Source organism: Chlorocebus sabaeus, chromosome 25 (genome assembly GCF_047675955.1).
Source record: "Chlorocebus sabaeus isolate Y175 chromosome 25, mChlSab1.0.hap1, whole genome shotgun sequence".
Lineage (NCBI taxonomy): Eukaryota > Metazoa > Chordata > Mammalia > Primates > Cercopithecidae > Chlorocebus > Chlorocebus sabaeus.
The window spans coordinates 66,371,794-66,388,587 of record NC_132928.1 but is presented as its reverse complement, the minus strand read 5'-3'; the positions used below and the strand labels follow the sequence as shown (position 1 = coordinate 66,388,587).

The 16,794-nt window shown below is 38.5% G+C and overlaps 1 protein-coding gene across 1 annotated transcript; it reads left to right on the top strand.

The window, feature by feature from the left end:
- Nucleotides 1-1,748: 1,748 nt before the first annotated feature.
- Nucleotides 1,749-9,432, top strand: RGS4 (regulator of G protein signaling 4). Its single transcript, XM_007989723.3, has 6 exons — nucleotides 1,749-1,821; nucleotides 2,080-2,356; nucleotides 5,205-5,309; nucleotides 5,614-5,675; nucleotides 6,267-6,433; nucleotides 7,116-9,432. Exons 1-6 carry the CDS (start codon nucleotides 1,764-1,766, stop codon nucleotides 7,353-7,355), a joined length of 909 nt encoding a protein of 302 aa, XP_007987914.3. The 5' UTR covers nucleotides 1,749-1,763; the 3' UTR covers nucleotides 7,356-9,432.
- Nucleotides 9,433-16,794: the final 7,362 nt, after the last annotated feature.

Here is a 16,794-nt window from a genome sequence, read left to right as displayed (position 1 = left end):
TATAATAGAATGATAAAAATTATTTGATTAGCACTTCACTTTGTAGTTTAGAAATATCTCTATTTACACAGTTTATCTCATTTGAAAAGACGGTTGAGTGATAGGGTAGCATGGTGGACAATCCACATAACTGAGTATCGAGACACCTGTATCTGGACCCAGCTCTGTTAGTGAGAAGCTGTAACCTCAGCAAGCCACTTTCTCTTTCTGGGTCTCTATTTCCTTTTTGATGAAATAATGGTGTTAGGCTACATTGCCTTTAAAGTCCCATTTTGTCTTTAAAGTCCCATCTATTGCAGTGATTTATATTTAACTCATGACAAATCAGGCTTCTCTTATTCTAAGTCCAAGAGATAAAGCTCTTATTGTGGAATTTCAGGCATCAGTAAACCTTTTCGGGTCCTCACTTATGTTCCTAAAATCAATCTGTTTGAGCGATCACTCTTTTAGGTGTCCAGGTAAACAAAGAAGGCTGTGGTCTTTCTCTGAGTGACCTTCTTTCCCTTTTAATTAGTCTGTCCTCTTTAATGTCAGTTCCAACTGATTCATCTCCCTGGTCCATCTTCCTTGGTCTAAGGGCCTCCCTAATTTCACATTGCACTGCAGTTCCTTCCACACCACCATCAAGGATGGCTGTCAACATTCATTTGTTCTGTTATAATTCAAGGAAGAGTTGCCCAGTATCTACTCTAATAAATGTCTTTCTATCTTTATGGGCGGCTAGAGGCTTTTTCCTATAATTTAAATGCATCTTCTGTAGATCATGGTCCCTCCACCATCTTACATTTGTCTGCTGTCCCCTTGCTCTGCTAGTCATGGAAGGTGTTGGTAGTGGGAGCAGTGTGGGATGTTCAAGGGCATGTATTGGGTCGGGCCATGTATGGGCATTGCTTTGTGACATTCTTTCTATATTTTTGGTATTTTGCGTTTCACTGGAACCTAACTATTTTTCATCTCTTCCACCTAAACCATTTGATGCCTCTGTTTCTTAAATAAAAAGTACAGCTCACTGTAGCCTACGATCAGGAACCTATCTGCTTTCAAAATGAAAGCTGTTTTGGTCAGATCTAGTAGTTAATTCTCTTCTTCCACTTATAGCTTTCTTCTGTAACTCTGGTGTAGGTATTTGATATATGGCTATAAGATGTGAAACACCCGAATGATTCTCTCTATGCAGGCGTTTCAGTTTATGATATTGTGTGTAAAAGATACTAATTGTCCAGGTGTTCAGAAACACCTATAGGGCTTAATATTCTTAACGATTAGTTTTAAGGCTGGTGATACGCAAAGCAAACTACGTATTTTTCTGCCTGCTCTGTCTCTTTCTCTCTACATCCCTCTTTCTTTATCTTTTGAAATATCAGTTTGGAGACTTAGAATTACATAAGACATAAACCCATTTGATATAAGAATTGCTGTGTATATTTGCTCACCTACTCCCTCCTTTGGTCCTCAAGCTGCTGGTTTAGACTTTTTACAGGATGCAGGCATGTAAAGGAGAAACTGTCAGTGCTAGGCTGAATTCTGTTGTTACCAAGATTTCTAGAAAAGTATTCCTCAGTCAGGTTGATTACGGATATAGCAAATCTATTTTTCCTAGGGTAGTTTCTCTGTGCTCCCGGGCTTATAACTGTCTGTCATCCAGCTATTTCTCTCCACCTTCTTGTTTGCATAACAACCAAGGCAACTTCTGCAAATCACTGCGTGGAGATGATGATCCTGCCAGCTCCCTTTTGGAAATCGTGAGGATCAGATCTTGGACCATGTATCATATGATGCTTCTAATCCAAAAGAGGAAGGGCACTGGGAGTCAGCTCCTAAGTAAGCTTCAGAATTCCTGCCGGTACTTTTCCTTCCAGGAAGCAACTTTCCTTGATATTGTTTTTTACAGAAATATGAATAAATACTATATTTTGCAGCATTGTACACTTTTTTCCTTTTCTAGAAATTCTAAACCTCTGACATTGGTAGAGACATTGAGTACATTTTTTTCCATATCCCTACTTTGCAGAAGGATTTTCTCTGCTCGTTCACTTAGCATTGCTGATGCGTCAGTCTTTTCCTCCTCATCTCTTTCAGGGGCTGGAGAGGCAGAGGGAGACAGAGGAGTTGGTACTGCAGAGCTGTCGTCTGATTGGCTGGACCGTCGTAGCTGGGCTATAAAAGAGACCCCTACAGGCTTAGGAGGAAGACGCTCAGAGGATTCTGACAATATCTTTACCAGAGAAGAGGCAAAGTACGCTCAAAGCCGAAGCCACAGCTCCTCCTGCCGCATTTCTTTCCTGCTTGCGAATCCCAAGCTGTTAAATAAGATGTGCAAAGGGCTTGCAGGTCTGCCGGCTTCTTGCTTAAGGAGGTAAGATTGCTTTCAGTCATTAACTGTATTAAACTTTTGGATAGACTTTCTCAGTTATTTACATGTTGTACTTACTAACCTAGTTCTGTGCAATTAGAAACAGTGTGGTCAGGAGAGCACGACTTTCTAACTTTCCTCCAAGACTAGCTAGATACTGTGACTTAAGACATGTGCTCCCCAAATTTCAGTCCTTATGTGTTGTTTCATGTGACCTCAGTTTTGAGAACTGTTCTTTAAGCCAGGTCTAAGCAAGCTAGTTTTAATTAAGAAGTGAGATGAGGCTTGAGGCTATGTATAGTGGTCTGCAATATCTCCATCTGTGATTACTACTGTTATTTAAGCATCCCTGGAGTACATAGAAGCCTGGGTCTGGGCTTTCTGATTGTATGCTACATCTTGTTTCAGGAAAGGTACCCCAGAATGAGGTTTGGCTCCATCATCAGAAAGGCACTATGCTTTCTGTGTAGTGCTGCAGTATCTTTCACTCTCTATGTTCTTATAAGCAAATGTTACAATGAGATATGAGTTCCAAAGCCAGATCTTCCTTATCTCTCTGCCCCATCTCTAGTTCTTAAAGTGTCTTATATGAGTGTGGTTGAGAAGTATTGATCATTACAAATCAGTTAACAGTTTTGTAGATCTCACCTTAAAGATATTGTTTTGTTAATATACTCTCTTGATTTTTTTAAAAGACTTTACAGACGTACAGCTATTCATTTGTTTTTCGTTTGTTCAAAAAAGGTATAAACAAATGCATTCAGAGAATGATCATATAGTAGTCAGTTGAAAATTAAACACAAAATGGGTGCATATTACATTACTTAATCTTGCAGTTAAAGGTAAAAAGTCAATCTAAAGATATACTACCTGCTTTCTTATCGCACTGCAAATAGAAATTACCCCAAATTTTATTTTGGAAATAGTCTCAGAAAACATAATTTTTTATGTACTATTAAAACATTTACTTTTCAAATATTCTATCATTCGGGAGTATGGAAGTATCTATGGCTTCTTTAAAATGAAGCAGGAGGGTCTGGCAGAGAGTATCTATGAAATAAGTTCCTCTGACCTTCATGCTTAATTTTCTGAATGGAGTGGAGCAAATTACTTCAAGCTTCAGTTAACTTACATATAAAATGAACCATACAAAAATACAAGAGTGTCAGGAGAAAGTTATGCTCTGGTAAATATTTTGCAAAACAGATAAAAGATAATACTAGAGCTCTGTCCTCAAAGAGTTAAGCAGCTAATCTAAGGAGGTAAACTCTATGTCAGCAGGATGAACTGCTCTTCCCTTTCCTCACCAGTAAATTGCAAATCGTCTAGTCCAACATCTACCACCAGTGCCTGAGGCTCCAGAGGAGCCATCACCTGCTCAAGGTCACATAGGTTGGTGGGTGAATTAGGACCAAATCTAGATTTCCTGACTCCAATAACTTCTGAAGTCATTTTGGTTTTTATTTTTATGTTTTTTTTTTTTTTATAAGAATACTTGCTAAGCACACTTAGCCCCTGCATTGATCAATAACTCTCAGATCTTAGGTGGATCCAGCACATAGAAATATGAATTCTTTTCTATTTGGACTTCATGATATACTTATATTATCACCTTGGAATCACCCTAGCATTCAGGATTATATCTTGTTATCATCAAAAAGGATGTTGCATCCCCTGAACAGTCATCAGTCAGGGAAGCAGAGGAAGGAAAGTAATCTTGCAAGGAAGAGAAAATACTATTTAAGGGGCAGTCAGGGAACATAATGGAATTCAAACTTTCTGGGAAAACCTACATACATAAATGTATTAGGGGCTATGTTAAATGTCTTTCTATCTTTGAGGCTTTATTTTCCCCACTCCAAATAGATAAATTTAGTTATTCATTTCTCTTAAAATGGTATTTCTATTTTTAAATTATTTCTTGGCCTTTTTAATAAAAGAGATACAAGCAAGAGGATATTTAATAAAAAGTAAGAGAGTTGAGCTTAAGGCTTATTAAAAGACCCCCTTTTTCTAGTTAGTCAGGAACCCTATTGTGCCAGGCTACCTATTAAATGGTGGCAATAAACTGGAAGCTCAGTGATGACTCTAGCCTGCTTCTCCTAATAGCTTTTAAGCCTCAAATGCCCATTAGAGTGTGTATGTCCTTTAAAGTAGCGTTAAAAAGGAAAGCAGCAGCAGCAGATATTGTCTGGAAAGAAGCCCCAAGGGGCTGCGGTTTCAGCTTGGGCATTTGCTTTCACCGTCCTATGTTCCATTTCCCTCTGCTGGAGCTGCGCACCTCAGTGTATTCTTCCTCTATACCTCATAGCAGGAACTGCGTGGCCCCACATATATGACTGGAACTGAATAGACTTACTTTCCCAAGGTGCTTCTACAGTTCCCTCTGCCAGCAGGGGAACAGATGGAAATAGCAACCACCTGCCAGAAGGTGGCGTGCAGCAAGGATGTGCATCTTTCGCCACTACTGCTTTCCAACTCCTAAAAATTACTCAGAGATCACTCATGTTTTCAGTGATTCAGGTTCTACTGAAGATACCAAAGGTATTCTGTTGGTCAAAATGACAGGCATATAAAGGCTTCTGAGGTTTCTGAGGTAAACTGAAGGGTCAGAATTCCAGTTGTGAATGAAGGAACTAGTGTTACGACTCTGCCTCAAGGTTTTGTAGCAAGTCGTAGGGAACCAAAAGAGGAATCTTGTTTTCCTGAGAGTTCATGCCAAATCCAACTCCCATTCCCTAAATTGTCTCTGAGCCATAGACTAGTAATGGACTCTTCAAACTCTATCATTAGGTATCTTTTAAAGAAAGCTGGTTATCACTATTTATTCATTTTTTTCTCTTCTGTGCAGTGCAAAAGATATGAAACATCGGCTAGGTTTCCTGCTGCAAAAATCTGATTCCTGTGAACATAATTCTTCCCACAACAAGAAGGACAAAGTGGTTATTTGCCAGAGGTAAGAGAAAAGGCCTTGGTGAATATCTACTGAGTATTAACTATCTGACGATAAAGACGTTCTGTAAGAGGGAAGTTGTGCTCCTAGTTAAGCCAAATTTGGATCAAGATAGCCTCCATTTTCATGGAGATCTTAACTACATTTGAAATGTCTATACATTTAGTGAAAAACTGCCCTCATCAATAACATATTTTGTCATAATGATGGAAAATAAAATCTCTGCCTTTATTCGGGATCTTAGATTTCTTACCCCAATTTTTTATCGTGACATTCCAATTATTCTGTTTCTCTCTATTTTTTCTAGGGTAAGCCAAGAGGAAGTCAAGAAATGGGCTGAATCACTGGAAAACCTGATTAGTCATGAATGTAAGTCTGACAGCAACCTGGGATGAGGTACTCTGGATAAGACAAGTTATATTATGCTGGTCTAATAGAAACTGCAGCAAGGCCTGGCTTCTTTCTGATGTTCAGACTCAGGAGACTCTTTAGGTCTTAAATTCAGTCTGTTTATAATTTTAATATGCCCTAGAGCCTTGTGATATACAATGAAAAGTTTAAGCAGGAACCATGTGGAAAACCATCTCTCTCATCACAAGGAAAAAGGGAAGAGAGAAAAAAAAATGATAAATATCGATTCCTCCTTGCAAAGTCAATCTCAGTTTCTCTTTCCCAAATCGACCTTGGTAATTGATAGCTGCATAGGTATTTCAGAAACAAAATACTTTCTTGAAAGAGGCTTCCAACTTGGGTAAGAATCATTAGGTAGAACTGGGATCCACTAGATATCAAACACAGATTAGGTTTACCTGACTCCTAAGTGACTTGAAAAAAGTGGGGGAAAAAGGAATTGCTTGAACCTACGCTTTATCCCCCAAGTACCTCAGCTTTATGTGAAATATCATATCCAAGAGGCTAGCCAGTGTGATGACAACTGTGGTCCTTTCTCCTGTATCATAGGTGGGCTGGCAGCTTTCAAAGCTTTCTTGAAGTCTGAATATAGTGAGGAGAATATTGACTTCTGGATCAGCTGTGAAGAGTATAAGAAAATCAAATCACCATCTAAACTAAGTCCCAAGGCCAAAAAGATCTATAATGAATTCATCTCAGTCCAGGCAACCAAAGAGGTAGGTTTTTTATGGATACATAAAAATTGTACATATTTGTGGAGTATGTGTGATATTTTGATACATGCATACAATGTGTAATGATCAAATCAGGGCAATTGGTATATACATATCTCAAACATTTATTATTTCTATGTGTTGAGAACATTCCATATCTCCTCTTCTAGCTATTTTAAAATATACAATAAACTATTGATAACTATAATCACCCTAATGTGCTATCAAACACTAGAACCTATTTCTTCTACCCAACTTTCTATCTATTCCTTCTACCCATTAGCCAACCTGACCAAAAAGGTAAGCTTTTATGGCAGAGAAATCTCTGGATCTTAGTGAAGGTTCCTAGAATATTGGAGTTGACTATCATAACCTTGACAACTCCAAATAAATTAGTTTTTAAAAAAATCTCTTCTATCCAGGTGACTTACCATAACCTCCCTTCATGAAATTTTCTGATGAATCTCCCCAATTTGTTAGACAGAACAGATCTTGCCCTGCCCACTCTCGAGCAGAATGAACCTTTTATACTCTCGCACATGTGCCGAGGAGGAGCCTAATGTCACTTTTTTTTGCTTCTGAAATACGGAGGGTGCACAGTCACTTACAGGTCACTGCAAAGCATATAGCCTTGCATCCTCAACAGGGATATAGGTCTAATGAAGCCTTGGCCTTTGCCCCTCAGGTGAACCTGGATTCTTGCACCAGGGAAGAGACAAGCCGGAACATGCTAGAGCCTACAATAACCTGCTTTGATGAGGCCCAGAAGAAGATTTTCAACCTGATGGAGAAGGATTCCTACCGCCGCTTCCTCAAGTCTCGATTCTATCTTGATTTGGTCAACCCTTCCAGCTGTGGGGCAGAGAAGCAGAAAGGAGCCAAGAGTTCAGCAGACTGTGCTTCTCTGGTCCCTCAGTGTGCCTAAGTCTCACCTGAAGGCAGAGGGATCAAATGCCAAGACTCTATGCTCTGGAAAACCTGAGGCCAAATATTGATCTGTATTAAGCTCCAGTGCTTTATCCACATTGTAGCCTAATATTCATGCTGCCTGCCATGTGTGAGTCACTTCCACGCATAAACTAGATATAGCTGTTGGTGTTTGAGTGTTCATCAGGGTGGGACCCCATTCCAGTCCAATTTTCCTAAGTTTCTTTGAGGGTTCCATGGGAACAAATCTCTAAATAAAGGCCTGGCAGGTCTGGATTTTCAAAGATTGTTGGCAGTTTCCTCCTCCCAACAGTTTTACCTTGGGATGGTTGGTTAGTGCATGTCACGTGACATCCACATGCACATGTATTCTGTTGGTCAGCATGTTCTCCAGACCCTAGATATTTAGATGAGGTTGATCTATGGTATGCGCTTGTGTGTATGTCTATGTCTATATATAATATATATATAAAATATATATTACTCAAGTTGGAATATTATATTATGTCTATATTATATATAGACATAGACATACACACATATACATTATTTCTGTATATAGATGTCTGTGTATACATATGTATGTGTGAGTGTATGTATACACACACACACACTTTTGCAAGAGTGATGGGAAAGACCCTAGGTGCTCAAAACTAGAGTATGTGTATGTACTTACATGCATGTTTTCATCTCTGTTCTTTCATACTACATTTGAACAGGGCAAAATGAATTAACTGCCATGTAGGCTAAGAAAGAAATGCTAACCTGTGGAAAACTGGTTTTGTAAAATTCCATGGATCTTGCTGGAGAGGCATCCAAGGAACTTCATGCTTGGTTTGACCACTGACAGCCTCCACCTTGAGCACTATTCTAAGGAGCAAATAGCTTAGCTCCTTTGAGCTGGTTTTCACTGATGGCACATTTGAGCTCCTAAGCTGCCAGCCTTCCCTTCTTTTCCTGGGTGCTCAGGGCATGCTTATTAGCAACTCGGTTGGTATGGAGTTGGCAGACAGGATGTTCAACTGAATGAAGACATGCAGTTAAGGCCTTGCCAGCAACACCTGCCGTAAGTTACTGGCTGAGCGAGGGCACAGAAGTGAAAGGTTACTGTTTTTATCCTCTATCCTCTTTTCCTCTCCTGATCAAGGTGCTCTTCTCATTTTTTCCTGAGAACCTTAACCATCAGATGAGGCTCCTTCGTTTATTGTGGTTGGTTGTTTTTCTTTATAATGGCTCTGGGCTATATGCCTATATTTATAAACCAGCAGCAGGGGAAAGATCACAGTTTATAAGAAGGAAACAAGTTTTCACCATTTGAAAAGCCCACATAAGTGTTCTCTTTTAAGGTAGAATCTTGTTAATTTCATTCCAAACATCAGGTCTAACAGAGACTGGAGGCATTTCTTTTTAGGCTCTGAGACTAAATGAGAGGAAAAGGAAAGAAAAAAATGCTTGTCTAACCAATTGTTAGAATTACTGTTTGAAACTTTTCAAGGCACATTGAAATACTTGAAAACTTCTCATTTGTGTTATTTATGATGTTATTTTGTACGTGTTATTATTATTATATTGTTTTATAAATGGAGGTGCAGGATATCACCTGAATTATTAATGAATGCCCAGGAAGTAATTTTCTTCTCATTCTTCTAAAACGACTGCCTTTGAAAGTGCACACACACGCATCCACATATACTGCATTCGTTGCTCCAGTATAAATTACATGCATGAGCACCTTTCTGACTTTTAAGCCAATATAATGGGCTGCAAAATGAAGACACCAGAGTGTGTGCATACAAATCTCACTGTATTAAAGATGTAGGTTTTCTAATTGTACCCTTCTTGTCTCTTCGGCAATCTTGCCCTTAATATCCCTGGAGTTCCTCATCAGTGTCATTTTCTGTTATACGCAGTTCCACAGTTTTGTCTCTAGTTGACTTCAAATGTTTAACTTTATTGGTCTTGCCCTACTATAATTGTCATGACTTTCAGATTGTATCTGAACTCACAGACTGCTGTCTTACTAATAGGTCTGGAAGGTCATTCTGAATGAGAAGTAAATTATTTTATGTAATACATTTTTGAGTGTGTTTTTCAGTTGTATTTCCCTGTTATTTCATCACCATTTCCGATGGTGAGCTTGCCTGCTCATGCTCCCTGGACAGAATACTCCTTCCTTTTGCATGCCTGTTTCTATCATGTGCTTGACAGGCCTCAAAGCTGATGCTTCCAGTGAAACACATGCATCTTAATAATAAGGGTAAATAAACGCTCCATACAAAACGATTTGCTTGGAAACACATTAATGATCCACAGAGACACGCTATGAGAAACATCAGGGTGTAGGGTGACTTTAGAAAAATACTCATACTGAGGCTTTAATCCCTCCTATGCCAGTGAACTCTGGGAAAGAAAGGACAAACTGAATATTGTTTATTCTTTACTTCATGCCACTGCTCTGCTTGACTCAACTCATAGAACCAAAGCAATCTTAGCTTCAGAGACTGCTAAACAGATTAAGTGATTTGCTTGCAGATTCTCTATCGATTTTCAATGGATAGAGTTCACCTTCCAGAGCCATTCTTTTATTTCCAGTTAACTGCCTGTTTGAGAGATGGTAGAGCAGTGGGAAATTGAGAGAGTTGAAAGGAGCTATAGATTCTTACCCAAACTTCAAAATCCTTCCCTCCCTTTTGTTAATTCTCTTTCCTGGAAAAGAGGTCATAGAACGTTCATATCCTCAGTAATAGGCCTTGCGCTGTGTCTGTTATGTCATGAGACTCCCATTTCCTGACCTTTCTTTCCCATTGGAAGAGTAGTAGTTACAGAGTGTTAAGGTTAGATGATCTTCAACACTTTTGAGTAATAGATCCTTTTAAGGATCTGGTAAAAACTATGGACCGAACTGTCTTTTAAGAAAAAATTAAGAGAGGAATCTAAATCTAAATTTTGTGTGTTTTGAGGAGAAACTCTCAGAATCTCCCCTCAAAACACACAAAACTATCATTCTTCTCTTATACTATAGGTGTGTCAGACTCTCACTGAGTCTGTATAGTTGCTGCTCCCTGTATTTGATAATATCTATCAAGAACTGCAGGGTAATTCAAAGTCACTACTATTAGCTGCAAGTGTGAGCAGTGTTGGTGTGAGCACCTCCCTCATTCTTTCTTTCTTCTTTACAGTTGTCTGTTAAAGAAATAAAAAAAAATTGGCTGACCCTTTTTCTGAAGATAATGTATATCAAGGACCACCTTTTGAAAAACACTTGTTATTGCTTGTTCTGTGAATGGTCTTTATATGAATAACACACTTAATTCTCACAACAAACTTAAGATATATATGCCAATCACGAGCATTTCCCCTGAAAATTTTTATAGATGGGGAAACTGAGGCACAGAGAAATAACTTGCCAAGGTGCCTCAGGCTGTATTCTGGCACTCCACGTTAATAATGCATAGATTTTTAAAGTTGGAAATGTGATTACAGAAGTATGAAAAAGGAAAAGGGAAGGAAAATAAATAAAAAAGAAGTATCTTGATGATAAAATCAACTACTTACCAGCCCATGCCAAACATGTGGACAAAAAGAAAAGCATCAGAGCAAAGCCAGTCAGATAAAGCGGCTCATGTAATGAGCCAGACTCAAAAACACATCATAAAACTAAACTGCACCATTTATTTAATTCAGAGGCTGAGTTCAAAACATGAATCTGCTTAGGCCATTAAACCACAAGATGACCAACTAAATTATCTGATGTTTTAATATGCACTGTTTTGTTAATCCAGATGTCACATGGAAATATGACATGAGGAAGGAAAATACTGGGTTTTCTTCTGTTTATGATATAAATTGCAAAAAAACTGATGAGATGACTTAGAATCCATTTAGAATTAGAATACAGTTTTCAAAAATTTTGCTGCCCAGCTAACTCAGTCAGTAGAGCATGAGACTCTTAAAATCTTGCATGCAAAGAGATTATTGAGAGATTTGAGATCAGAAATTATTCTATTTCTAAGGCACTCAAATGGAGGCAAACAATGCCTAGAGAGAGAGCTAGGTTTCCAAAGGAGACTTAAAATTTAACAGTAGAGCTTGGTACAGTAGCTCACACCTGTAATCCCATCCTACTTGGGAGGCCTAGGCAGGTGGATCTCTTGAGGTCAGGAGTTTGAGACCAGCTGGCCAACATGGTGAAACCCCATCTCTACTAAAAATACAAAAATCAGCTGGGTGGTGGTGGGGCACACCTGTAATCCCAGCAACTCGGGTGGCTGAGCCAGAATCTCTTGAGCCTGGGAGGCAGAGATTGCAGTGAGCCGTGATCACGCCACTGCACTCCAGCCTAGGTGACAGAGTGAGACTCCCTCTCAAATATATATATATATATATATATTTAACAGTAGTATCTTATAGTATGTCCTGCTTATGCTGAGTGCTTTGCAGCTTTACATTATCTTATTAAATCCTTATAACAAAACTCTAAAGCATATGGTATTAATATAGTTTCATTGTAGATGGGGAAATTTTGATATAGGAGAATTTAAAAATTTACCCAAGATCATATACGAAAGAAGTGGTAGAGCCTAGGTTAAACCCAGAAATTCACCTCCACACGGCACACATTTGAGTACTCTAGTCAAAGAAGCCAGAAAAATAGGGACAAATAGAAAGAAGGAACAAAAGCAAGCAAAGGAAGAATAACAGGAAGAAATGGAAATGGAGAGAAGAGGTAAACAGATGAAAAGACTGGAGAAAAGAAGGGAAGGAAAGAAGGAAAAGACAGCAAAGAAAATGTGGAAGAAAAGGACATGAAAGAGAAGAAGGAAAGGAAATGAAGATACAAGTGGTAGGGAAGGACAAATGCCAAATATGCCCAGATCCTCATGTCATAAGTCAGCTATGCCTACCCTAGAGCACCATGCCACTATTGGCTGATCTCCATGTAGTCAGCTGTGCCTGTCCTAGAGCACCATGCTACTCCTGACTGGTCTCCATGTTCTACCTGAGCTGGGGCAGGTAAGAAGGTTCCCAAGGACTAGTGAAAAGTAAGTTTTGGAAGCAAGAAATAGATACCGAGGCCAGATTCCTCTCAGAATCACTTTTCTGTAATCTTTTCTTTCTTTAAGTTTGCTAGATATTGAACAATCCACAGAGTGACTCTTTTGCTGTTGCTGTTGCTGTTGTTTAACACCTGAAGGAAAAAGAAAAAAGGATAAAGGAATACCTCAACTCTCCTTGATTTTATTTTACCACTGTTTGGGGAGGTATTTTACAGGGAATCTGAGTTAGTCAGTCACTCCAGGAATCACACTCAGACAGCATCTTGGCAGGAAATAGGCACTCGGCACATGGTCCTGGTCACATTGTTCCTGTTCCCCTTCTCGGAGGGGAGCCAATGGTGACCAGAGGGTTTGAGTCAAAGGGAATTGACCCCAAACACACACACACACACACACACACACACACGAGTCCCATAAAGGCAACAGCATGTGCAAATCAGTGGTAAGTTAGACCGTGATAATTCGTGAGTAGTGACCTCTTGAGAGTGACTTTGCAGGGTTAACTTTGAAGTTGTTGCTTCTGAAAAAAAGTAAAAGAAAATTTTTGTTGATTTTTTCAAGTATTATTTGTAAAATTCCTAGACTATTCCATGAATCGATTTGGTCTTTGTGTAGCTATCTTCTTCCAGGACAGGATATCCTTGAGACATCTCCTCAATATCAACAAATTATGGGAAACACATTCTAGTGAAGTCACATAAGACAAGATTTGCTTATCTTTTTCTCTCACCACCATACCTTTGAGATCTGCCTGCCTTCTGTTCTTCTTGTTTCTCCCCTGTCAGGCCATGGTATTTTTACTACCCATTGCCTTCTGGGAAAAGGTATAACAAATAGGAAATATTCATATTTTTAATGCCTTTGGGGGTGTTAAAAAGCACAACTGTAAGGACTGTTTGTAAATTCCAGGTCAGATGTTGTTTCTCCTTCTCTCTTTCCTACCTTGATGATGGCATGATCTTACATGGAGTCACTCCAATTACAAACCACAGAATCATCCCTAGTTCCTACTTCTGACTCACTTCATGCACTCAAAAGTCACCAGACTCTGCAGAATTTCTCTAGAAAAACCCTATGAAAACCTATTCCCTCCTCTCCAACTGCACAGATGTAGTTTCATCCAGGCTCTTATGGTGCATGGCCTGGGTTACTGCCTTATCCTTTCTCCTGGCCTCTCAATCTCCCATCTGATACCCACTAATGTACTCCAAATAACTACTAGTCTGCTCTGAGATGCACATTTGGTCTATTACCTGCTTAAAATTTGCAAAACTCTCAACTCTAGGCCAATATTCAATACTCTTTATGATTTTGAATCTCTCTTTTTGGCCTCATCTTCTACAACTCCTCCTTTGATTTAGTCATAAATATTTGCTGCCCCTGAAATAGCATGTTCTTCATTGCCACTGTCATTGTCCAGCTCGGTCTTCTGATCTTTTCCTTTATCTAGCTAACCCCTGCTCTTTATTTTAAACTCAACTCAAGACTAATCACATTGAGAAGCCTTCCCCCACTTTCTGGCATGATTTAAATGTTCCCTTGTGGGATTCCCTTAATACTCTGGCATGCTTTTATTATTACTAGCACATTGTCCTGTGACCATTAACGTATAATTGTATCTCAAGAGACACCGCCAGTTCCTCAAAGTTATGAAACATGTCTCATTTGATTTGCATCAAGACATGAGCCTAGTACACAGAAAATGACTATTTGTTGAGAGTGACTGACACCAGTTTACGTACTCCTAGATGCAAACAGGAAGTTTGCATCCTCCCACTTCCTGAGTGCTTACTGTGTACTGAAGTTTACGTGACACAGTCCTGTTACAGTCTACTATATTCCTGCCATTTCCCTCTTGAAGAATACAAGGATGTTTTTCCTAGCCTTGTGCTGGGGGATGGGGTAAAATAATCAGAATAAGGAAGATCTGGTTGAAGCCACTTTACGGAGGAAAGATTTTAAAGACTTTACCAGAGAACAGTGTCTTCATGTAGTTATTTTATACATATTATAAAAGTTTACATATATTTTATACAATTATTTATATATATTTTACAATAATATGATTCTTTATATGTGCAACCTTCTCATTTATAACCAAGGCATAAAATCACTACAATTTATTATTTAGTCTCTACTAATACCACTTGAACCAATTTAATACACAGGACAACTCTTTGATGATGAGCCACTAAAATGTATTATCTTCCTTTTACAAATGAGAAACTGAGGCACAGAGGGGCAAGTTTACTCCAAGACCTCATGGCTCATAAGCAAAGGAGCCAGGACTTGGCCCCAAGGCCATGTGGCCCCAGAACTCATACTTTTTGCTAGACTGCATCTCACACAAGCCTGGAATTTTGTCCACATGGTGATTACTCAAAGAGTGTGGATTAATTGACCACTCTTTCCTAAAAAATTATTTCTCTGAAAGTTTCTTCTGTTAATCTTGTACCACACTCATTTCTGGGTATACTCCTATTTCTGTTTTTATCCTCTATTTCTCGTAAATTTTTAAATAGCTTGCTTAAGATTATCATCGAATACTCCACTCCATGCTGCCTTCTAACCCTCCTATTGTGATCTACACAGTATATTCTTATCATTGGAGTGATAGTTAGGACTTCTAAAACCAAACTAAATCTGCAGCGGTGATATACTGGCATCCCCAAGACAGATGGCTCATTAAGCTGTCTCCTTAATTTCTACATCCCATTGACATATGAATTCGGCCCATGGAATAATTATAGATTGCAGGTGGGGCAGGCTCCATACCTGCCTCCAATTCTGTTCACTGATTTATGACTCTTTAGCAAATGGATAGTTGAGAAAATAAGTTGGGTATTCTGTGACCTCAGCACTAAAAATGAGTGCTGAAAATAGGCTCCTGGCACTGTTTACTTTTCAGGATGAAATATTTTGGGAAGTTTGAGTCAGATGAATAACTTAATGTATAAATAGAAAGCTCCATGCAAAGCAAAAGGAAATGAGGGAATAATTACAGGTAAATGTTTAAGTTTATATTTTAAGGTCATAATAGTAGTTTTTGTTTACTGGGGACTGCCATTAAATCTCTGTCTGGAATTGTGCTTTACATATGTTATTCCACTCAATTCCCCCAATATTTTTACCTTGCATATTAATAAAGCTATTCAGAGTTGAGTGAGGTTGAGTCATTAGCTCAAGATCTCACAATCAGTGAGCAACAGATTGGTGATTAAAGGTCAGTTTGAATCCACAGCTTGTTGGATAAATTATACTTCTTTCAATAATCAATACCAAATGGCTCTCTCAAATAAGAGTTACCAGCATTTGAGGGTAACTCATCTAGTTACTAATCTAGTTCTAGAAAACTAATCTGGGGCCAGAGAAAATGTTTGTCTGAAGTAGAAACTGGGGAAGCTTTATATAAATGATAGATTCCTAGGCCCCAACTCCAGAGATTTGGAGTTTTAGGGACAGGTACCTAAAACAAAACAAAACAATGTAACAATATCTCTGTTGAGTTTGGAAACCATTGATCTAGAGGACAAAGCCAAGAACCAGGAGACAGAGTTTCTATATTCATTCATATTAGGTAAGTTTCTACCACTCTTTGTATGTTAGTTTCCCCACTGGCAAAATAAACTTAAAAATAACCCACCACATGACCTACACACAGGAACTCTGCAGAGGAGAGCAGTTTGCATGAAACACTTGAGGGATCATGGTAAAGGGCATCTGTCCAGTAATTTACATTGATAATTACTCTCAAGCATAGCATATTAGAATTCAGAAAGTACATTGGCTCATTCAACATTCACAACAACCTGTGTAGTAAATATTATTTTATGATGTCCATTTTTCAGATGAAAAAACAAATTTACTTAGCTAATAAGTGGTAAAGTCTTCAGTCACCTAATTGTATGTTTTTCTTATGATACCACACCACTTTCTAAATTATAATTGTTGTTTCCTGGATAAATTAATAATAATAACATAAAGGAAAACTTGATAGGGCAATTACGTGACAGTAAATTGAGATGATAAGGTTGTTGAAGAACTTCAAAAGTCATTAATCTTTAGGAGTAAACAAATCCAAAAATTACTGGCTTATGTCATGCACCTTTGAGAGACAAGTTTTGAAAATCAAGGATGTAATGTGGGCAAGCTACTCAGAATGCCTATTCTTTCCAGTAAGGTCACTGTAGAACCATTCATGAATAATAATGAAGTCCCTTACTGAATGTTGAACAAAAGTGAAAGGAAGTCAGTAGAAGACAGCATTTCCCTGAGTTGGCTAACCATTCTCCTAGAAATGTATCTGCCTGGAGGTCATTACGAGACTTTAGGATAATACCTGTTATATATAATTGCTTAATAAATGTTGTCAATTATTAT

Bases quoted from the DNA above. Each gene is read 5' to 3' on its own strand.
- RGS4 (XM_007989723.3), top strand. From the start codon at position 1,764: ATGTATCATATGATGCTTCTAATCCAAAAGAGGAAGGGCACTGGGAGT. The intron at 1,822-2,079 runs GTAAGCTTCAGA...CATCTCTTTCAG, and splicing joins CACTGGGAGTCAGCTCCTAA to GGGCTGGAGAGGCAGAGGGA. The intron at 5,676-6,266 runs GTAAGTCTGACA...CCTGTATCATAG, and splicing joins AAACCTGATTAGTCATGAAT to GTGGGCTGGCAGCTTTCAAA.